Source organism: Cervus canadensis, chromosome 27, assembly GCF_019320065.1.
Source record: "Cervus canadensis isolate Bull #8, Minnesota chromosome 27, ASM1932006v1, whole genome shotgun sequence".
Taxonomy (NCBI): Eukaryota; Metazoa; Chordata; class Mammalia; order Artiodactyla; family Cervidae; genus Cervus; species Cervus canadensis.
In genome coordinates this window covers 2,326,427-2,347,461 of record NC_057412.1, presented here as the reverse complement: position 1 = coordinate 2,347,461, position 21,035 = coordinate 2,326,427, and the positions used below count along the sequence as shown (strand labels likewise).

At 46.1% G+C, this 21,035-nt stretch overlaps 1 protein-coding gene and 2 long non-coding RNA genes across 6 annotated transcripts in view; 1 reads left to right on the top strand and 2 right to left on the bottom strand.

Moving 5' to 3' along the window:
* URB1 (URB1 ribosome biogenesis homolog) overlaps positions 1-2,069 on the bottom strand; it is a 76,041-nt gene extending 73,972 nt beyond the window's left edge. For all 3 annotated transcript variants that reach the window (XM_043448707.1, XM_043448708.1, XM_043448709.1), the window contains exon 1: positions 1,835-2,069. In XM_043448707.1, coding sequence (XP_043304642.1) covers positions 1,835-1,976 — 142 coding nt within the window. In that variant the 5' untranslated portion in view covers positions 1,977-2,069. The remainder of the gene's footprint in view (positions 1-1,834) is intronic.
* Positions 2,070-2,120: 51 nt separating this feature from the next.
* On the top strand, positions 2,121-11,885 carry LOC122428691. 2 transcript variants are annotated; one of them, XR_006265794.1, is made up of 3 exons: positions 2,121-2,165; positions 8,261-8,354; positions 11,562-11,885. It is a non-coding gene; the product is annotated as an uncharacterized LOC122428691 (long non-coding RNA). The 2 variants fall into 2 exon arrangements; XR_006265793.1 differs by having other exon boundaries at positions 2,146-2,213.
* On the bottom strand, positions 9,911-20,914 carry LOC122428692. The gene is made up of 3 exons (XR_006265795.1): positions 20,563-20,914; positions 13,754-13,860; positions 9,911-10,987 (listed from the first exon to the last, which is right to left on the bottom strand). It is a non-coding gene; the product is annotated as an uncharacterized LOC122428692 (long non-coding RNA).
* Between the last annotated feature and the right edge of the window lie 121 nt (positions 20,915-21,035).

Sequence of the window (21,035 nt, the reverse complement as noted above, 5' to 3'; positions counted from 1 at the left end):
CCCTGGTCAAGGAGCCAAGATCCCAGAGGCCTCCTGGCCAAAAAAACACAAAACATAAAACAGAAACAATATTGTAACAAATTCAATAAAGACTTTAAAAAGGGTCCACATCAGGGACTATCCTGGTGGTCTACTGGCTAAGACTCTGTGCTTCCACCGCAGGGGGCAGGGGTTGGATCCTTGGCTGGAGAACTAGGCTAGCACATTCTGTACAGTGAGCCATGCATAATATATGCGTGAACAAATAGATAACTAAAGCAAAATGAATTGTTTAAAACTGATCCACATCAAAAAAACAAAAAACAAAGGAAAGAAATACACACAGTGGGCTATTACTCAGCCTTTAAAAAAGAAGGACACGGGGACTTCTCTGCTGGTCCAGCGGTTAAGACTCCAAGCTTCCACTCACAAGGTGCAGGTTCAACCCCAAGACCCCACGTGCCACTCAGTGCAGCCAAAATTAAAAAAAGAAAAAAAAGAAAGTAGGAAACTTTACCTTTTGCAACATTCTACATGAACCCTGAAGCTATTAAATGAAACAAGTTAGGGAAAGACAAATACTGTATGTTCTCATCTACACATTCAATCTAAAAATGGAGGGCCCATCTGATTTTTACTCACCATTTGATCTCTATATCAGCAAATAACACCCCCTTGTAAATAATGAACAAATGAATGAATGAACTATATGTGCTTAGTCACTCAGTCATGTCCAACTCTGCAACCCTGTGGACTGTAGCCCACCAGGCTCCTCTCTCCATGGCATTTTTCAGGCAAGAATACTGGAGTGGGTTGCCATTTCCTTCTCCAAAAACTAATGAACAAATGAATGAATAAAATGTATGCTAAAGCAGATATCCTCTTCCTAGCACTAGCTAGCAGTTGCAGATATCAAACCTTAAAAAAAAAAAATCTGTGGAAGACAAACTAGAAACTGAGGATATTCTGGCCATGAACTTAATAATTTTTCACTTGAGAGAAACACTGTCACTGTTTCACTTTGACACAATGCCAGTGTTTCCACATATTAGCCTAATTCGATTGTGTTTTGACCTCATAATCTAACTACTTTCTAATGGATTATAAGAAATTATGCAGGGTGATTACTTTTCAAAAAGTGAAAAATAGAATCTACTTCGTATCAGTCTCTAATCTTGGCCAACTGACAGGCCCTTCGGTGGCTTTATGTGATAGCTTATTACATGTTCTGGGGTCAGTGTGAGTGGTGGAGAATCAAAGCTATGCAAAAAAGAGCTGACAGGCATGGCAGTAACTGCAAACCGGCTCACTGAACAGCCCCGAACAGACTCTTGCGATCCCATGGCCTATAGCCCTCTGTCCACGGTATTCTCCATGCAGAGTACTGGAGTGGGTTGCCATGCCCTTCTCCAGGGGATCTTCCCGACCCAGGAATCGAACCTGCGTCTTCTGTATTGCAGGCAGATTCTTTACCGATTGAGCTATGAGGGAAGCCCCCGACTCATAGTCAGGACTCCATAAATATTTGCTGTGGTGAATGAGGAGCACATTTATCCACTTTCCTAACAGTTGCAAAAAAAGAAAAAAAAAAACTTTAGAGCTTGCTGACAGATGCTGCCCGGGCAGGGGAAGCAGGGAAAGAGTACACTCGCAGGGAAACTGTCAAAATCAAGCAAATCGTGGCCCTGGACTCCCCTGCACCCAGGTCTCGGTTTCCCGACTGCAAATCGGGAGGCTGGGCTCTGGCCCTCGCTGCAGAAAGGAGGTGCTGCGTCTGCACACGGAGGCCCCACGCAGACAGAAGAAGCCTGGAGATCGCCTCTCAATCTCGCGCTCTCTTCCCCGCTGCACTCACCCGGCCCCGCGCCCTGCGGGTCCCTCAGCTGAGCCTTGAAGCGCACGCCCGTGAGCTCTTCGGTGCGGGCCCGCTTGGCTGCGCCCGCCGGGGCAGCCGCGCCGTCCTGGCCGCCCGAGACCTTCCTCTTGGGGACCCCCATGGCCAAGAGGGCGGGGGCGCGCCGGGATCCACGCACCCGGAGACCTGGCGGAAGCAAACGCGCGACAGGGCTCACACGTGGGCTGAACGGGGGCGGGGTTGGCGGAAGGGGCGGGGCCTCGAGGGAAAAGTCGACGGAAGGGGCGGGGCCTGTGAGAAGCGCGGTCCGGCGGAAATCCGGTAGTGGAGGGTAAGCGGTTTCCGAGTCAGGGGTTCCCGTGTGGTGCTACGGATGCAGGTGGGTCGCTGGTGGCCCGTGAGCGAGGCGACACTCTCTGCAACACGCTCCCCCAAGCTCCGCTCGGCCGCGGCGAGGAGAGGGCCTTCGGCGGCCCTTCTCGAAGGTTCTTGGCAGGAAGAACCCCCAAATCCTCCGCTCCCAAAAGGCGCGAGCCCAGACCCGTGGTCGCAGCACAGTCAGATCCGTTCTTGCCCCGAGGGTGCTGTGCTGTGGCCTCTGGAACGTGATTAACACGCGGCGGGATTCTATGCTTTGCTTAAGGCGAAGCCCTGCGGGTGGGTCGGGAGGGTGAATGCCCCTGACTAATAGATTGAGGGTGGGAGAAGAAGGGGACGACAGAATGAGATGGTTGGATGGCATAACCGACTCCATGGACATGAGTTTGAGTGAACTCCGGGAGTTGGTGATGGACGGGGAAGCCTGGCATGCTGCGGTCCATGGGGTCTCAAGGAGTGGGACATGACTGAGCAACTGAACTGAAAATTGCCAGGCGGGCCTCTGCGGGTAGGTCCCTGCTCAGGCAACCGGCCCGAAGTCGTGCGGATGCCCCTAACCCCGACCCCTAGCTTATCTCACCTCTCGGACAAAGACCGGCTTGTCTGGTGGGATGTCACCGCAGACTGACAAACTAATGTGAGGACAGGCACCCTTTCGGCCGTGCAGGGTGGGAGGAGAGGATCGAATGAAGTCACATCTGTGAAAATCCCTGGTAGACAGCGCAGCGGCCTCCACATCTAAGCCCCGGCCATTAAAATGGAGACAGCGAAGCCAGCTGTTGCTGAGCGGAGAAAATGATGCCCATGAAAAACTGCTTTGACGGGGGGAAAGGGACTGTATCTTTGTGAGATGTTACTCGTTGACTTGAGAGCCACATGAAATGTTCTGAAATAAAATGGAGGCATCAATAAATAAGTAAAAACAGGCAGGTGTGTTAAGGAACACACCTTCATCAATATTTGGTTATGTGTTCAAATAAATCATGAGCCAGATGAGTAGTTTGGTGATTCCTGGAATCATCGGTTAACTCACCCTCTGCTTTGAGGAAATACTCTCCTGTGTTCTTTATGCAGATCTGTATTGAACATCTAAGGACGTGGGTTTTTTGTGACCTGTAGAAGTTCCAGAGTCTCTAATAGGAAAAGTCTATGGGATTGACCCTGAGCCCCTGACCTGGCAAGACTATTGTGCTTGTGAAATGCTTACCTTGTAGGCAGGTCAGAGCGAGTGGCCTGACCAGATATGAGTTCTTGCAGCAATATTAAGAGACAGGGATATGCCCAAAATTCAGCTGTAAAGGGTAATACTCTTGTTAGTAAAGATAGACTTAATTCTTTTTTTAAAAACTTTTTATTTAATATTGGAGTATAACAGATAACAATGTTGTTACAGTTTCAGGTGGACAGCAAAGGGACTCAGCCATACATGTACATGTATCCATTTCCCCCAAACTCCGCTCCCATCCAGGCTGCCACATAACACTGAGCAGAGTTCCCTGTGCTATACAGTGGGTCCTTGTTGGTTATCCGTTTTAAATATAACAGTGTGTAGATGTCCATCTGAAGCTCCCTAACTATCCCTTTCCCCCAACATTCCTTCCTGAGAACCATGAGTTTGTTCTCTAAGTCTAGTGAAAGAAAGCTAAGACAGACTTAATTTTGACTGATTGTCAACACGGGTTCTTTTCTGTGGTTTATTGCTAACCACCAAGTTTGTTTTCAACCAGAGTGGACCTGACCAAAGAAACAGGAGGGAGATGTAGGAAACAGTAAAAAACTATTCAGTTTCTGCCTGTGTGGCCTTGGGCATATTATCAGTTCTCTACAAAAAGGGAGAGAGTGGGAGAACTTGCCAGTACTACCCAGCTGATGGGTGCTGGACCGTTCACCCAGTGTTTCCTAACCTCAGCTTAAAAACAAAGGAAGAGAAGTTGTTGTTGCCCTTCCCAACCTTAGCCAGAGACATACCAGATGGGATATGGCTCAGAAGAACAGGTGGATGCGTCAGACTAAGTCAGCCTGGTGCAGTGGCTCATCGGTCACTAACCCAACTTGTTCAGATGTGAGGCTCACCAGTCAGCCTCTGGATGGTGACATCCTTTCTATGTAACAAGCCTGCATGGAGAGAAAGGACTTTATTTGCCCCAAGAACACTCCAGTCTACTGAAAATAAGCACCATGGTCCCTAGGATATTCTCAGCTGGTGTCCGCTTCAGGGCCTCTGTGCTCGCTGTCCCTCCTCTGAAACTGCCCAGGCCTCACAGGGCTCCTCTGACTGCATGTAGGCGCTTCCTCTCCACTTCTCACTCCCTGTCTTCCTGCCCTCCTCTGTTTTCCTACCGCGCCTTTTTCACCTGCTGTTGTTGTTCAGTCGCTCAGTCGTGTCCGACTCTTTGCGACCCCATGGACTGCAGCACGCCAGGCTTCCCTGTCCTTCACTGTCTCCCAGATTTGCTCAAACTCATGTCCATTGAGTCAGTGATGCCATCCAACCATCTCATCCTCTGTCACCCCCTTCTCCTCACCTACTAGTAATATTAGATATTTGTCAAACTCCTTTACTAAAATGTGCACTGTATAATGACACAAAAGAAAATTCAGTGCTTCATTTTCCAAGCCGAGAACAGGCTTTGGCAGCTCATAGGGCTCAATAAAAATTTGTCAATTAGATAAATGTGTGTATAAATGAATACAGAGACCTGGGTCTTGATGCCAATCTATTCTAAAAGAGTCAACAGGTATGCTGTCAAAAAGCCTCAGAATGCAGGTTTTCCAATCTACAAGCTTATAAATTGGCACCTGGACTGTGCTGAATTAGCCAGAGGAATAGTCCAGCCTCTAATAGCCCACCAGCTCATCTCCTCTGGCCATACTTCTCATTCACATCTGGTGAGTGTGTTTATTTACTCCTATTTCAATATTACAGAGTTAAATTCAAGTTTTAGAAAGGGGTAAAGGGAGATGCTCAATCAAAGACCCTGTCAAGTTCATCTGAAAGCATGTTTATCACAAAATTTATACACATAAACAGAATACATTTTCTTCTTAAATATAATGGAATTGTCATAAAAATGGACAATCTCCTAGGCCACAAAGAAGGCCGAAATTCATTCCTCCAAAATGAATATCATACAGACCATGTTCTCTGACCATCAGGCAGTAAAATTCGACCTTGATAATAAAAGGATAGGCTTTTTAAAATCTCATAAGCCTATGAGAGGGGGAAAAAAATTTTAAATAATCCTTGGGAAGCACTAGGGAATTTATGAAAGACTTGGAATGCAGTAAAATGGGCACTTTACATTGCTTAATCTGTGGCACACAAGTCTTGGAGGAAAATTAATAGCTTGAAGCACATTTATCAGAAAGCAAGAAAGACTAAAAACAAATGAACTGATAATACATATTCAAATCAAGAAATTGGAAAAAGTGCAATAGAATAACCCAAAGAAGTAAGAAGAAAAAGGAGGCAAAGATAAGGAGCCAAATCAATTACAATGAATGAGAAATTACAATTATAATGAGATAATCAATCAAATAATCAATTACAATTAGAATGAGAAAAACAATAAGGAATATTCACAAACCAAAAGCTGATTGCTTTGGTTTTTACATTAAGTAAACATACTTGTGGCCAGATCAGTGAGGATGGAAAAATAAAGGAAGCAAAACAACAAAACACAGGAGTAAAACATTATATAAACATAAATTTTAAATAGTAAATATTTAAATATAATTACAAGCATATTTAGAAACAACTATTCAAAAAAACTTTCAAAACTAAAAGTAATCTCAAAGTTAAAACAGCATCTTTAAGGAGAAGATTGTAAAGAATACCTGACTAACTAGACAGTAAAATACCCATGAAGAATGTCTTCACAGCGCGTGTCTGTTAAGTCTTTCTAAATGAAGCTATAAGAGAAACTATCGCCATTTCAGTCACAGTCAAGAAACTGAAAAAGCCCCTAATAAATTTGTATAGAAAAATAAATGTGAGTAGCTAACTCAAAAAGACTTCTTTTTTTGGATAAAGATATATCTTAAAGTTATAATAATCAAATTAGAATGGTGATGGTGAAAAGAGAAAGTCAAATAACCTTAGGGAACAGAATACAGATTCAAAAAAGACCTCTATCATGGAAGTATAGGTTAACAACTCTGAAACTAGTTTTCGTGTTACTGGAGTTGAATCAATAAGCAAATGGATGGGAGGTAATGGGGGTCAGGTTTCTCACTGCTAAAGAGGGTAGATACTTATAAGCAAAAAGGTTAGGGCTTCCCTGGTAGCTCAGCTTGTAAAGAATCTTCCTGCAGTGCAGGAGACCCAGGTTTAATTCCTGGGTCAGGAAGATCCCCTGGAGAAGGGATAGGCTACCCACTCTAGTATTCATGGGCTTCTCTGGTGGATCAGATGGTAAAGAATCCACCTGCAGTGCAGGGGACCTGGGTTCAAACCCATCTGCAACGTGGGAGACCTGGGTTCGACCCCTGGGGTTGGGAAGACTGGAGGAGGGCATGGCAACCCACTCCAGTATTCTTGCCTGGAGAATCCCCATGGACAGAGGAGCCTGGCGGGCTACAGTCCATGGGCTCGCAAAGAGTCAGACATGACTGAAAGACTAATCACAGCACAGCAAGGCTAGAATGAACCTGTGGGACTGGATAAAGCCTGGAGACATTGGTGGTGTCGTATTTAATCTAATATAAACAGATAAATTGATACAGAAATAAGTATAGATATTTGTTGTACCCGGGTTTGTACACATGCATATATTTCCCAGCTCTTTTCACTGACAGAACTTATAAGTAGTGACACCCCAATAGCATTGAGCATACCCAGCACCCACATCTTGATTTCTAATACCATTATCAAATAAAAGAAACCAGGACTCCTTGGAGAAATGGCTGTGACAGGGCATATAAAATGAGCCCAGAGCATCTGGTAGTACCATAAAGTAAGAAATGCTTTAAGCGGGGAGTGGAGGGCTGGGGGGTAGGTGGGGGTGGGTGGGCAATTATATATCAAAGGGACCTAGGAACCAACCTCAGAGAGTGCCCACTGGAACAATTTGTGACAAAATAATTAACAATTTGAGTGAAAAAATAATCCAAATAATTGGATTATAATCTCAGGTATAAATTAATAAGTCTATACTGATAAAAAAATTATTGAAAAATAAATGGGAGAGAAGATCTTCCTTACAAGGTAAGCTTCCTTACAAATACTTCCTACAAAAGTAATCCCAATAATATATGTAGATATTCCTTGATCCAAGAGGTGGAACTTCGTTCACACACTCCCTCCGCCATCCTCCAGTGTAGGCTTGGTGACCAACGTCCAAAGATTAGAGTATGGCAAAGGAAAAATCGTTGCTTTATAGTGGAGGAACATGACAACCACGACCTTAGCTAAGTGATCGAGGTTAACATCACCAGCAGTAAGTGATGTTGCTTCCATGTGCACTTGATGTGATGAGAAGGGTATTTCACATTTAGAGGATCCTTCCCCAAATCCCTGGCCCCAATCATATTAAAGATGTCAGACAAATCTAAGTGGAGGGACAGTATAAAAAGATACATCACCTGTACTCTTTAAAACTGTCAAGATCATGAAAAACAAGGAAAAACTAGAAAACTGTCAAAGATCAGAAACAAGGAAAAACTAGGAAACTGTCAAAGATCAGGTGTGATTGTGGAGACATGACAAATAAGCACACTTTGATGCCCTGGACTGGATTCTTGGACAGAAAAGGGGATACTAGCAGAAAAGTTAGTGAAATAACGAATAAAGTCTGGAGTTTAGTTAATAGCAATGTACCAAAGTTGGTCTCTTAGTTTGAACAAGAGTACCAAAATATGCATGAAAAATAGGGCCATTAGATGAAACTGGGTGAGGGTGTGCCAAATTCCTCTTTTCAGATATTCTGCAAATCTAGAATTATTCCAAGATAAAAAATGTATTCAAAAGAAAACCAAGACCTGTGCATATATAGGAACTTGATAAATGGTAAAGATGGTACTCCTCGCTAACAATTGGTTTTCCACCAGAACACAGGTGTTGTGAAACCCACCACTGAATCTAAGCCAAGTGGCAAAGGAAAAGACTCACATCAAAACTGTCATCATTGGACACGTAGCTCAGGTAAGTTTGACATTCATGCCCATCTGATCTACAAATGGGGGGGAGGCTGACACAGGAACCATAAAAATTTGAGAAACAGTCTGCTGAGATAGAAAAGGGCTCCTTCAAGGATGCCTATGTCTTGGATAAAGTGAAAGATGGATGTGAGTGTGGTATCCCCATTGATCAGTGGTACCACCATCAACATCTCCCTGTGGCAACGCAAGATCAGCAAGGACATGACCATTGTTGATGTCCCAGGATACAGACTTTATCAAAAAGATGACTGCAAGCACACCTCAGCCAGACCATGCTGTCCTGTTTGCCGCTGATGGTGAATTTGAAGCTAGTCTCTCCAGACCTATGAGCATGTCTTTCTGGCTTACACACTGGGTGTAAAGCAAGTAACTGTTGGTGTTAACAAAAGGGATCCCTACAGCCAGAAAGAGATACGAAGACACTGTCAAGGAAGTCAGCACCTACGTTAGGAAAACCGGCCATAAGCCTGACACAGTAGCATTTGTGCCAGCTCTGGTTGGAATGGTGACACTCTGGAGCCGTGGAAAGTCATCCATAAAGATGGCAGTGCCGGCGGAACCATACCGCCTGAAGCTCTGGATTGCATCCAGCTACCAACTTATCTGACTGACAAGCCCTTCTGTCTGCCCTTCCAGGACGTCTGTAAAGTTGATGGAACTGGTACTGTCCCTGTGGAGACTGCTGTTCTCAGCCCCCAGCACGGCGGTCACTTGGCTCCAGCCAGGGATACAGATGAAGTCCAGTCCCTTGGAATGCACCATGAAGCTTCGGGTGAAGCTCTTCCTGGGGATTCCAGGGGCTTCAGTGTTGAGACGGTATCTATCAAAGATGTTTGCCATGGCACCATTCTTACTGGTGACAGTAAATATGACCCACCAGTGGAAGCAGCTGACTTCCTGACCATCCTGAACCGTTCAGGACAAACCAGTGATGCCACGCATCTGTGCGTGGCTGCCACCCAGCTCACATTGCTTGCAGATTTGTTGAACAGAGGAGTTTTGACTGCCGTTCTTAGAAGCAGCTAGAAGGTGGGTCCGTATTCTGGAAATGTTGCGAGGCTAATATGTGTGTTGAGAGATTCTCTGATCCTCCTTAGGGTCCTTTTACGGTTCGTGACATGGGCTGTGGGTGTCATCAAAGCAGCGGGCTGCTGGAGTGGGCAAGGTCACCGAGTTGGCCTAGAAAGTTCAGGAGGCTAACGTAATATTATCCCCAGTGCCTGCACCCCCGTTTTAATGGATGGTAAAAGAATGATCTCGGAACTGTTTGTCTCAATTAGCCATATAAGTGTAATAGTAAAAAACTGGTTACTGACAACAGTGCTTCACTAAAAACCTTCAGAAGGGAAAGAGAATGTTTGGTGAGCTGGGGAGGTTGTTACTGTTGTTTAGTCGCTAAGTTGTATCCGGTTCTTTTTGCCATCCCATGGTCTACAGCCTGCAGGCTCCTCTGTCCATGGGATTCTCCAGGCAAGAATACTGGGGTGAGTTGCCATGCCCTCCTCCAGGGGATCTTCCCAATCCAGGGATTGAACTCATGTCTCCTGCACTGGCAGGCAGATTCTTTACCACTGAGCCGGGGAGGGGGGAAATTTTAAATTATTAGCATTTAAAATAAACACTTTGTAATGGAAACAACTTGACCAAAACTTAGGCACAGAATTTTGAGACCCCTGAAAACAACATTTAATAAACAAACAAACAAACAAAAAAAGATGGCCCCAAAGATGAATGGGAAAATGATGGTGTGGTGAATTGCAAAGCGCGCACACAAATTCCTCCCAGCCTGGGTAGTAAGATTTTGCAGTTCCTTCCTCCAGACTGGGAAGGGTTTTTTCACCCATCTAGGAACAATCTGGAATTAGAGGTCTCAGCAGCTGAGTACCACTGCTGTCTTCTCCTTCTTTAGGTCTCCTCTCTATTGATGCTCGGTAACATTTTAACTACATCAACACTGCAATTTTACTTTGTTGCTATTGAAGTAGTCCTGGATCACTAATTTCACATGTAATCATATTTCCAAAGAGGTTTGTGTGGGGCAAATCAGCCTTGAAAGTGCAGGAAGACCAACGGAATGTCAGGCAGCTCAAGTTGAATGGTGTACTCTGGGGCCGGCAGCCAGTTCTGAACGAGTTAGAGCGGAGCGCTGTGGCAGTCCAGGGGCGGCGGGACCATTCCAGGCAGAAGCCACAACAAATGCAAAGGCACTGAGATACCATGGTAATCAGAGGGGTCAGGAAGCAGCCAAAGGGCCAGTGTGGCTGCAAGGGAGGCCGGGCCAGAGCCGTAAAAGCGAGGTTGTTGGAGAGTCATCCGGACAGTTCATGCAGTTCTTGTTGACAAAGTAAGGTCTCTGGAGTATTCAAATTGCCTAGATTTTCAGTTCTTAACCTGGGAACCCAGCTGCCCAGAGCACCCCCCCAAAACTCACAGATTGGACGAGTTTTATAAGTGGAGGGAAATGCATGAACTCCTGACACCCGTTACGAAGTATGAACGCAGATAGTTCATAGTTTGAGCATTCGATTGTGCTCCATTTCTTTCTTCTTTTTCTTTCTCTGGTTACTCTTCTGTCAAAGACATCAGAGTTTCTCAAAGCTGGGATTCCAGTGGTTACTGTAATAAGAAGTAAGAGCCAAGAAGAAGCTACATGAAACAGAAAATAAGGGTAAAAGTGTCTAATCTGATTTCAAGCTTAGAAAGAGCAGTATGCCTAACAGGTGCACACATATCCTTAGTAAATAATTGAAGTTATTTAAGAATAAAAGAAAAAATATTTTTTTCTTTTAAATGCTGTGCATTTCCCCCCACATAGCTACTTGTTAGAACATAAATACTTGCTAAATTGTTTGGGTCTAACTATTTCACAAGTTTGTAACAATTTGGTAATTTTATTTTATTTTTTTTGCCTAGGGCCCTGGGAAAAAGTCTCTGAGACCCTAAGGGTGTCATGAATTGAGAAAGTTTGGGAATCTCTGCTCTATACCCTTAATTGGTACTCACTTTTGTGGATTCAGAACTCCTGTCAATGGACTTCAGTGTTTGTTTCTTTTTGATAGCTTTACGTTTCCCCAGTCAACACAACTGAGTGATTAGTACTACTTACTTTAAATGATCATTTAAATTCAATTTTTCTTTCTCCCTTTCTTTTTTTTTCTCTCCCTTTCTTTTTGTATACTCATGTCCATAGCCATATTGTTCACAATATCAAGAAGTAGATGCAACCCAAGTGTCCATCAAAAGATAAAAAGATAATTAAAGTGTGGTGTACACCTACACTAGAATACTATCCAGCCTTAAAAAGGAAGGAAATTCTATACATACTACAACGTGGATGAATCTTGAAGATATGCTAAGTCGGACGTAAGAGGATAAATGCTGTGTGATCACAATTATATGAGGGACTGAGATAATCACAATGGTGTGATCACTCACCTAGAGCCAGACATCCTGGAATGTGAAGTCAAGTGGGCCTTAGAAAGCATCACTATGAACAAAGCTAGTGGATGTGATGGAATTCCAGTTGAGCTATTTCAAATCCTGAAAGATGATGCTGTGAAAGTGCTGCACTCAATATGCCAGCAAATCTGGAAAACTCAGCAGTGGCCACAGGACTGGAAAAGGTCAGTTTTCATTCCAATCCCAAAAAAAAGCAATGCCAAAGAATGCTCAAACTACCGCACAATTGCGCTCATCTCACACGCTAGTAAACTAATGCTCAAAATTCTCCAAGCCAGGCTTCAGCAATATGTGAACCATGAATTTCCAGATGTTCAAGCTGGTTTTAGAAAAGGCAGAGGAACCAGAGATAAAATTGCCAACATCTGCTGGATCATCGAAAAAGCAAGAGAGTTCCAGAAAAACATCTATTTCTCCTTTATTGACTATGCCAAAGCCTTTGACTGTGTGGATCACAACAAACTGTGGAAAATTCTGAAGGAGATGGGAATACCAGACCACCTGACCTGCCTCTTGAGAAACCTATATGCAGGTCAGGAAGCAACAGTTAGAACTGGACGTGGAACAACAGACTGGTTCCAAATAGGAAAAGGAGTACGTCAAGGCTGTATATCGTCACCCTGCTTATTTAGCTTATATGCAGAGTACATCATGAGAAACGCTGGGCTGGAGGAAGCACAAGCTGGAATCAAGATTGCTGGGAGAAATATCAGTAACCTCAGATATGCAGGTGACACCACCCTTCTGGCAGAAAGTGAAGAGGAGCTAAAAAGCCTCTTGATGAAAGTGAAAGAGGAGAGTGAAAACGTCGGCTTAAAGCTCAACATTCAGAAAACTAAGATCATGGCATCTGGTCCCTTCACTTCATGGCAAATAGATGGGGAAACAGTGGAAACAGTGTCAGACTTTATTTTTGGGGCTCCAAAATCACTGCAGATGGAGGTTGCAGCCATAAAATTAAAAGACACTTACTCCTTGGAAGGAAAGTTATGACCAACCTAGACAGCATATTAAAAAGCAGAGATATTACTTTGCCAACAAAGGTCCATCTTGTCAAGGCTATGCTTTTTCCAGTGGTCATGTATGGATGTGAGAGTTGGACCATGAAGAAAGCTGAGCGCTGAAGAATTGATGCTTTTGAACTGTGGTGTTGGAGAAGACTCTTGAGAGTCCCTTGGACTGCAAGGAGATCCAACCAGTCCATCCTAAAGGAGATCAGTCCTCAGTGTTCATTGGAAGGACTGATGCTGAAGCTGAAGCTCTAATACTTTGGCCACCTTATGTGAAGAGCTGGGAGGAATTGGGGGCAGGAGGAGAAGGGGACAACAGAGGATGAGATGGCTGGATGGCATCACCGACTCGACGGACATGAGTTTGGGTGGACTCCGGGAGTTGGTGATGGACAGGGAGGCCTGGCGTGCTGCAGTCCATGGGGTTGCAAAGAGTCAGACACGACTGAGTGATTGAACAAAACAGTGAATTCTGTAGCTGGTCCCAGTCAGTATTCCAGAGCTTAGGTATTTGATGGTTTATTTTCAGAGAGGGAAATGGGAGCGGGGGTAACTGTTGCGATTTATGGGGTCACAAAGAGTCGGACACGACTGAGTGACTGAACTGAACTGGGAGTAGTTATATCCATAGAGACAGAAGGTAAAATGTTGACTGTCAGGACCTGGGGAGAGCGGAGAAAGGAGAGCTCTTGTTTAATGGGGAAAGAGTTATAGCTTTTGAAGATGCAGAATGTTAGGGAGACAGATGGGAGCAATGGTTGCACAACAATGTGAATGTAACAAATGCCATTAAACTGTACACTTAAAATGGTAAACTTTAGCTTAGATGTGTTTTACCACAATTAAAAAAAAAAATGATTTATGAATTTCAGTCCAGGGTTCTCATTCCTAAGACGTAAATTAAGATTCTCACCTACAGAGGGCGCCCTTGTCAGTTCCTGGTACTTTCCCTCGTGGGGTTGCAGGAACCGTACCTTCATTTGAAAATGGTGAAGATGTTTGGTAGAAACCAACGCAATACTGTAAAGCAATTATCCTTCAGTTAGAAATAAGTGAATTTTAAAAAATGGTGAAGATGCTACATTTTATGTTATACGTATTTTATCACAGTAAAAGCTAATTTTAAAAAAGCAAGATTACATAGTGTGAGGCCTTTTAGGATTGGAAGAGCTGATGTCAGATTTGGCTGAATTTAATCATTCACAATGCTCCAAGAACCAAACAGCCCTCCAGAAAAAAATTTCTCATACTATATTCTTCATCTACAAAGAGAAAAATATGAACAACATAGAAACAGCATGCAAAAAAAAAGAAGAAAGAAATGAAAATATGTATTTAAGAAAACATTGGGATAAAAGAAAACATCGGGCTTCCCTGCCATTCTGGAGGAAAGCAAGGTCCCAAGAACGCAGGTGTGTCACAGAGGGCTGGGCAACAGGGCTGCTTCTTGGCAGAGGAGAAGAGTAAGGAGTCTGACAGAGTGGGCCAGAGGTTGGGAGAAAAGAGGGGGATTCAGAAACCAGGGTCAGGGACAGTTCAAAGAAAGAAAAAAACCAAAATTCTGGTGAAAAATAGCTAGCCATGTCTCCTGACAAAACGGAAATCATCTCCATCCTTACCTAACAAGGCAAGGAGCATTTGATTACAGAGACATCCCTGGTTTGAATGGAAACCAGACACTGTATCATGCTCAAGCAAAAACAATACACAGAGGCCTTAAAATGGTCATGCTTATGCCCATGTGTGGGGCTGCCGCTCTATACTCTACCACCACCCACAGCACAAGCGCCAGTAGGGGCAGGGCTGGGATGGGAGCCCGTGAGAGCTGCCCGCGGAGCCCCTACAATCACCCACTGCACGACAGCCGGAGGGGCAAGCGTCTTCCCAGCCTCCTACGGAGCTTTCTCCTATCAGCACGCTTCCTCTCTGATGGAAGAAAGTGAGGTATGAAGAGTGGTTTAGTCGCTAAGTCGTGTCTGACTCTTGCAACCCCAAGGACTATAGCTGGCCAGGCTCCTCTGTCCATGGGGATTCTCTAGGCGAGAGTACTGCAGTGGGCTGCCATTCTCTGGAGCAAACTGCCCTGCTCTCAGGTAGGGCTCTAGAGGCACTTGTGAAGGCAGCGTGTCACTGGCAGTGGGCTGCAGCCTCAGGGCTTCTAAGGGAACCCAGAACTCCCAGCCTTAGAGAGCGAGATGGTGTCCGCTCCCTCCAAGACGGAGTCATGCGCTCCTCCAGGAGCTGAATTTACCACTTTGAACACTCCCACGGATCAGAATTTAATCATTCACAATGCCCCAAGAACCAAACTGCCCCCCCCCCCCAGGAAAAAATATGCTCATAGTATATTCTTCATCTACAAAGAGAAAAATATGAACAACATAGAAACAGCATGCAAAAAAAAAAGAAATGAAAATATGTATTTAAGAAAATATTGGGCTTCCCTGGTGGTTCAGATGGTAAAGAATCTGCCTGTGGCACAGGAGACTCAGGTTCAATCCCTGGATCGGGAAGATCCCGTGCAGAAGGGAAGGGCTACCCACTGCAGCATTCTTGCCTGGAGACATCCATAAACAGAGGAGCCTGGCAGGCTACAGTCCATGGGGTCACAAAGAGCCAGACACGACTGAGCAACTAAGCGGACACACACACACACACACACAGACACTCCTTAATAGGAATGTCAAGGAACCAGTAGAGATTTAGCCCAGTTTCCTGAAATCCTACATCTAATTTAGAGTGTGGGCTTTTAGAGCCAAAGTGGAATTTTGAGTCCAGCATTTTCCTTTTGCAAAACTTGAAAAATGAAAGGCAGGGAGGTCCAATGCCTCTGTGGGTGGCAGGGGCCAGGTACAGACTACTGCACCTGACGCCTTGGACCTTGGACCACCCCCAGTGTTGAGCCCATATCCTTCAAGGCCTCCTCTCAAGGACTTTTGGGTCAAACATTCCCCTCGCAGCCTCTCTCCGCTACATCCCCAGCTTTCACAGTCCTCAGCGAGCATGCTGTTTGCTATTGATGTGGCTCTTTGGTGCCAGCTCTATAAACAAACCACCGTTTGTTGCTGTCTAAAAATAAGCCTTTTTAGCTCTGGATGACATTCAGCCTCAGTATCCTGAGCTGAAAGGTTGGTTTCTTTGCAGCTGACAGATGGTGGCTTATGTCTTCTCAGAGCAGCTACAGCCCATCTTTGTTGAGCGGCCCAAAGCCTTACCTTGATGGCTCGGGGCTGGGAGTTGATGTGCCTAGCACACAAACATCCTCCAAAATAGATTTGGCTACATGGGGAGGGAAGTAGCCAGGATCTCAAGGAAGGAGGAAAATAAGGAGGAAGCTTAGAGCCGAGAAGAAGGAACAGGGTGGCTTCAAAAGGAAAAAATTAAAAAGACAGGAATTAAGGTACGTAATTTACAATGTCTGGCAAAGATGCATCTTAGACCAATTATTCCAGGTACGGAGGCACTTCTCAAACTCATGTGCAAGAAGGGGCAAGATGGCCAATGGTCCATCCAATAGAAAGCGACACTTTTATTTTATTCCATCTTAGCATCCATCCCCTAATTCCTGTGCCTTGGCAGTTTAAGAAGACTGCTCTGCATGAGTTAGGTTGTCGGCTTCTGTGTCTGAGACAAGGACACACTGGTAGTGCCTGGGCCAGCTTCATGGGCACATGGCCTGTGTGGCTGCTCAGGGCCCTCTGTTCGAAGAGACCATGCTGGGTTTACTGCCCTACCATCACTACCTTGAAATTCGTAATAATTTTTGAGCAAGGAGCCATGCGTTTTCATTTTGCACTGAAGCTGAAGCTCCAATACTTTGGCCACCTGACGTGAAGAGCTGACTCTGGAAAGGACACTGATGCTGGGAAAGATTGAAGGCAGGAGGGGAAGGGGACGACAGAGGCTGAGATGGTTGGGTGACATCACTGACTCAATGGACATGAGTTTGAGCAAACTCCGGGAGATGATGAAGGCCAGGGAAGACTGGCGTGCTGCAGTCCGTGGGGTTGCCGAGTCGGACACAACTGAGTGACTGAACAAGACTGAATTCTGTAGCTGGTCCCAGTCAGTACCCCAGAGCTTGGGTACTGTAGTCAGTACCCCAGAGCTTGGGTATTGATGGTTTATTTTCAGAGAGGGAAATGGGAGCAGGGGGTAACTGGCTTCCATTTTGCTGGCAGCACACAAAGTATGAGGAACAGAGAGGCAAATAAGTAGAATGCATTAATTCTCTAGCAAGATGTCAAAATTCTTAAAGAGATCAGATTAGGACTAAGACGTGATTTAACAGGGAGCAAGTGAAGGGCACAGCAGAGAGCAGGCAGGGTCTCGTCCTCCAGCCTCATCACTCACATCCCGCAGCCGCGTGGCTCCACCCTCCCTGAACACCTTTCCAATCTCGCCACTTCCCCTTCTCTCTGGGCCTGCAAAGCCCCAGGCCAGCGTGCAGTCACAGCCTCCCTGTCACTCTCCCCTCCTGACCATCTCCCTGGACCCACTCGTGGTCTTTGCACTTTTTAAAAAAGAAAGAAAGTAAAGTTGCTCAGTCGTGTCTGACTCTTTGTGACCCCATGGGCTGTAGCCTACAAGGGTCCTCTGTCCATAGGATTTTCCAGGAAAGAATACCAGAGTGGGTAGCCATTTCCATCTCCAGGGGATCTTCCCCACCCGGGGATCGAAGCCAGGTCTCTAGCATTGCGGGCAGATGCTTTTCCATCTAAGCCACCAGGGAAGCCCTATAAAAAACAGTCCTACTGTGTAACACAGTGAACTATATTCAATATCTTGTAATAAACTAAATTGGAAAAGAATATGAAAAAGAAAAAAATTGCAAAGAATGTTTATATATGTATAATTATTTTATATATATATGCTGTTGTTCAGTTGTTAAGTCGCTTTTGTGACCCCATGGAGTAGAGCCCACCAGGCTCCTCTGTCCATAGGACTCCCCAGGCAAGAATATGGGAGTGGGTTGCCATCTCCTTCTGCAGGGGATCTTCCCAACCCAGGGATCAAACACATATCTCCTGCATTGTCAGGTGGGTTCTTTACCACTGAGTCACCAGGCAGCCTATGCAGATATGCCAGCGCAGAAGACCTAAAAGACTTGGGTTGGATCCCTGGGTTGGGAAGATCCCTGGAGGAGACCATGGCAACCCACTCCAGTATTGCTGCCTGGAGAATTCCATGGACGGAGGAGACTGTTGGGTTACAGTCCATAGGGTCGCAGAGTCAGACACGACTGAATCGACTTAGCAAGCAAGAGTCACTTCACTGTACAGCAGTAATGAACACAACATTGTAAATCAACTACATGTCAATAAAAACTTTAAATAAAAAGATTTTAAATGAACAAGCAGCTTTATGGGGAATTCCTTAGGAGCCCAGCAGTTAAGTCTCTCTGCCTCCACTGTAGGGGGCTTGGGTTTGATCCCTGTGAATTGAGATCCCACATGCCTTGCAGCATTGCCAAAAAAGAAAAAAAGCTTTATGGAGATATAATCCACATACCACACAACTTACCCACTGACGGTTCAGTATGCTTTGGCATACTACATTATTTGTCTTTTTGAGGTTATGGTAACTACACAGCATAAGAACTGCCACTTTAAGTGTACAATTCAGTGATATTAATTACATCCAGAGTGTTATATACCCATCATCACCATCTATTTCCAGAACTTTTTCATTGCCCCAAACAGAAGCCCCATATCCATTAAGAGATAATTTTCTGTTCTCCTTTACCCCACCTCTCAGTAACCTCTCTGTCTCTATAACTTGGTCTGCTATGGATATTTCATGTCAGTGGTATTTATGCAATGCTCACCACTTTCTTATTTCACCTAGCATGCTTTTTAAGCTGTTTCCATGCTGTAGCATGTATCAGAAGTTCATTCCTTTTTATGACTGGGTAATATTCCACACTTGGTTCATCCATTCATCCATCCATGGACACCTAGGTTGCTCTACATTTGGCTACTGTGAATAAAGCTGCCATGAACACAGATGCACAAATATCTCTTGAATTTGATTCTTTTGGGTGTATTATCACCCCTGGGCCCATTGTTGACCACTCCAGTCCAGCTGCACGCAGCAGAGTCATCTTTTACCAACACACACTTGATTGTGTCACTCATCTGCTTACAGCAGTTTGCTAGCTTAAGATGGAAATGCTCACAAAGCTTAGGACAAAGATGGCCACGCTCAGCAGGGTCTCTGGTCCCTGAGCTCCAGCGGCTGACCTCTCCATATCACCTCACCCTACCTTTTTCTCTCTGTTCCATTCCCTCCATGCCTCTCTGTGGAGCTGTGTTCCATTTGGATTTCACATGTGCTCATTCATTTTCCTAAGATGTCGTGTGTGCGTGTGCGCATGTGTGTGTGCTCAGTTGTGTCTGACTCTTTGCAACCCCATGGACTGCAACCCCAGCCAGGCTCCTCTGTCCATGGAATTTCTCAGGCAAGAATACTGGAGTGGGTTGCCATTTCCTATTCCAGAGGATCTTCCCAACCCAGGGATGGAACCTGCATCTCTTGCATCGCCTACATTAAAAGGTAGATTCCTTACCACTGCACCACCTGAGACTTGGTGTTCTCCTAAGAACACTCCTAAGATGTTCATCCTCCCCAAATACCTAGCTTTTGCTTGGCCAACTCTTCCCATGTAATCTTAAGGGCTCCCCAGGTGGCTCAGTATTAAAAAGGTTGCTAACACCTGCCTTCCTCACTCCCTTCCTCCCACCCTCCCTCTGTCTTGCTCCTGCGGTCCCTCACTGTTCATTTGGTATTACCAGTTCAAAGTCTGTCTTCCTCACCTGTTGGTTGTTGTTTAGTTGCTAATCGTGTGCCACCCCGTGGACTGTTGCCTGCTAGGCTCCTCTGTCCATGGGATTTCCCAGGCAAGAATACTGGAGTGGGTTGTCATTTCCTACTCCAGGGGATCTTCCCAACCCAGGGATCCAACCCGAGCCTGGGGCATTGACAGGTGGGTTCTTTATCACCGAGCCACTAGGGAAGCCTCTTCCTCACTGTGCCAATGACTAATGTTGACTGAGCGCTTACTCCTTCCAGGCCCAGTTCCTATTCTCCTTACCTGTATCAACCCCTTAAATCTTCACAGTAGGCCTGCCACCTTTACAGATAAGGAAGCCTGGGGATGCTGTCCCCGTTAGAGGCAGTACCCACGCTGGCATCCTTGCAGGACAGTGGTGGGAGCCCCCGGCCCTGAGGGAGCATGGTTCCCCTCCTGGGGCAGATATTCAGCTCCTAGCAGAGGATCCAGCCCACATAGGTACCTAACTCCTATCCAAACTAGATGGATCAATGGAATGCAATGTACATGGAGGAAACAGTTTTGAGCAAAGGTCACTTACTGAATGGCTGCTAGGTGCTAGGCATCCTTACCCACCCCATCTCCCCCCACCCCCGGCCGCCCCCCCTCCCCCCCCCCCCCCACCGCTTCAGTTTCCCCAACCTTGAAAGCGCACAAGAATACTGAGGTTCAAGGGTTATTGAGAAGGCTGAACGTTTTCACGTAGGTTTTAAAAATCCTGGTGCCTGGCTGACTGGGTCCCACAAACACATTTGATGGTTACATCTGCCGCGCTCCCCGCCCCCGCAACCGCACCCCCTCCAGACAGAAGAGGAAATGGCTGGAATTTTCCCTTCCCGAGCCCAGAGTGGGACGCGATGACATCCAGCCCCGGGGTCCTTGCGGCCCACCTCTAAGAGGTTCCCGCAGGTAGGCCAGCGGGTCGCTCGGGGATTCCCTCTCCAGGCCTTCCCGGCACGAGGTACGGCGCGTCTCCCCTCCTCCGGCAGTTCAGAGCCTGGGGGCCCGCAGGGCGCCTGGGCCCGCCCTTGGGCCTCATTATCTACGTTTCCGCGTCAGGCCCGCTGCGAACTTGGCAGGCGCTCCCGCGGTGTTCGGGAACACTCTGTGCCGAGCGCGCTCCCGCGCGGCCCGCCTCCCTCCCCGCCGGCCCGGATGCCCCGCGCAGTCCGCGGGCTTTGGGTCGGTGGACCCCAGGTTCGGCACCCGGCGCGCATCCACAGAGCCCCGGTGCTCTTGTCCTCGATGCCCCCCGAGCCCGGGCGGTGAGAAAATCCACTGCTCGCCCACTGCCTGGGCGTCCAAACGTAGGTTACCCCGCGCGTCATCGAGAGGTTCGGAAAGATGCTGTGGCCCCATTTTA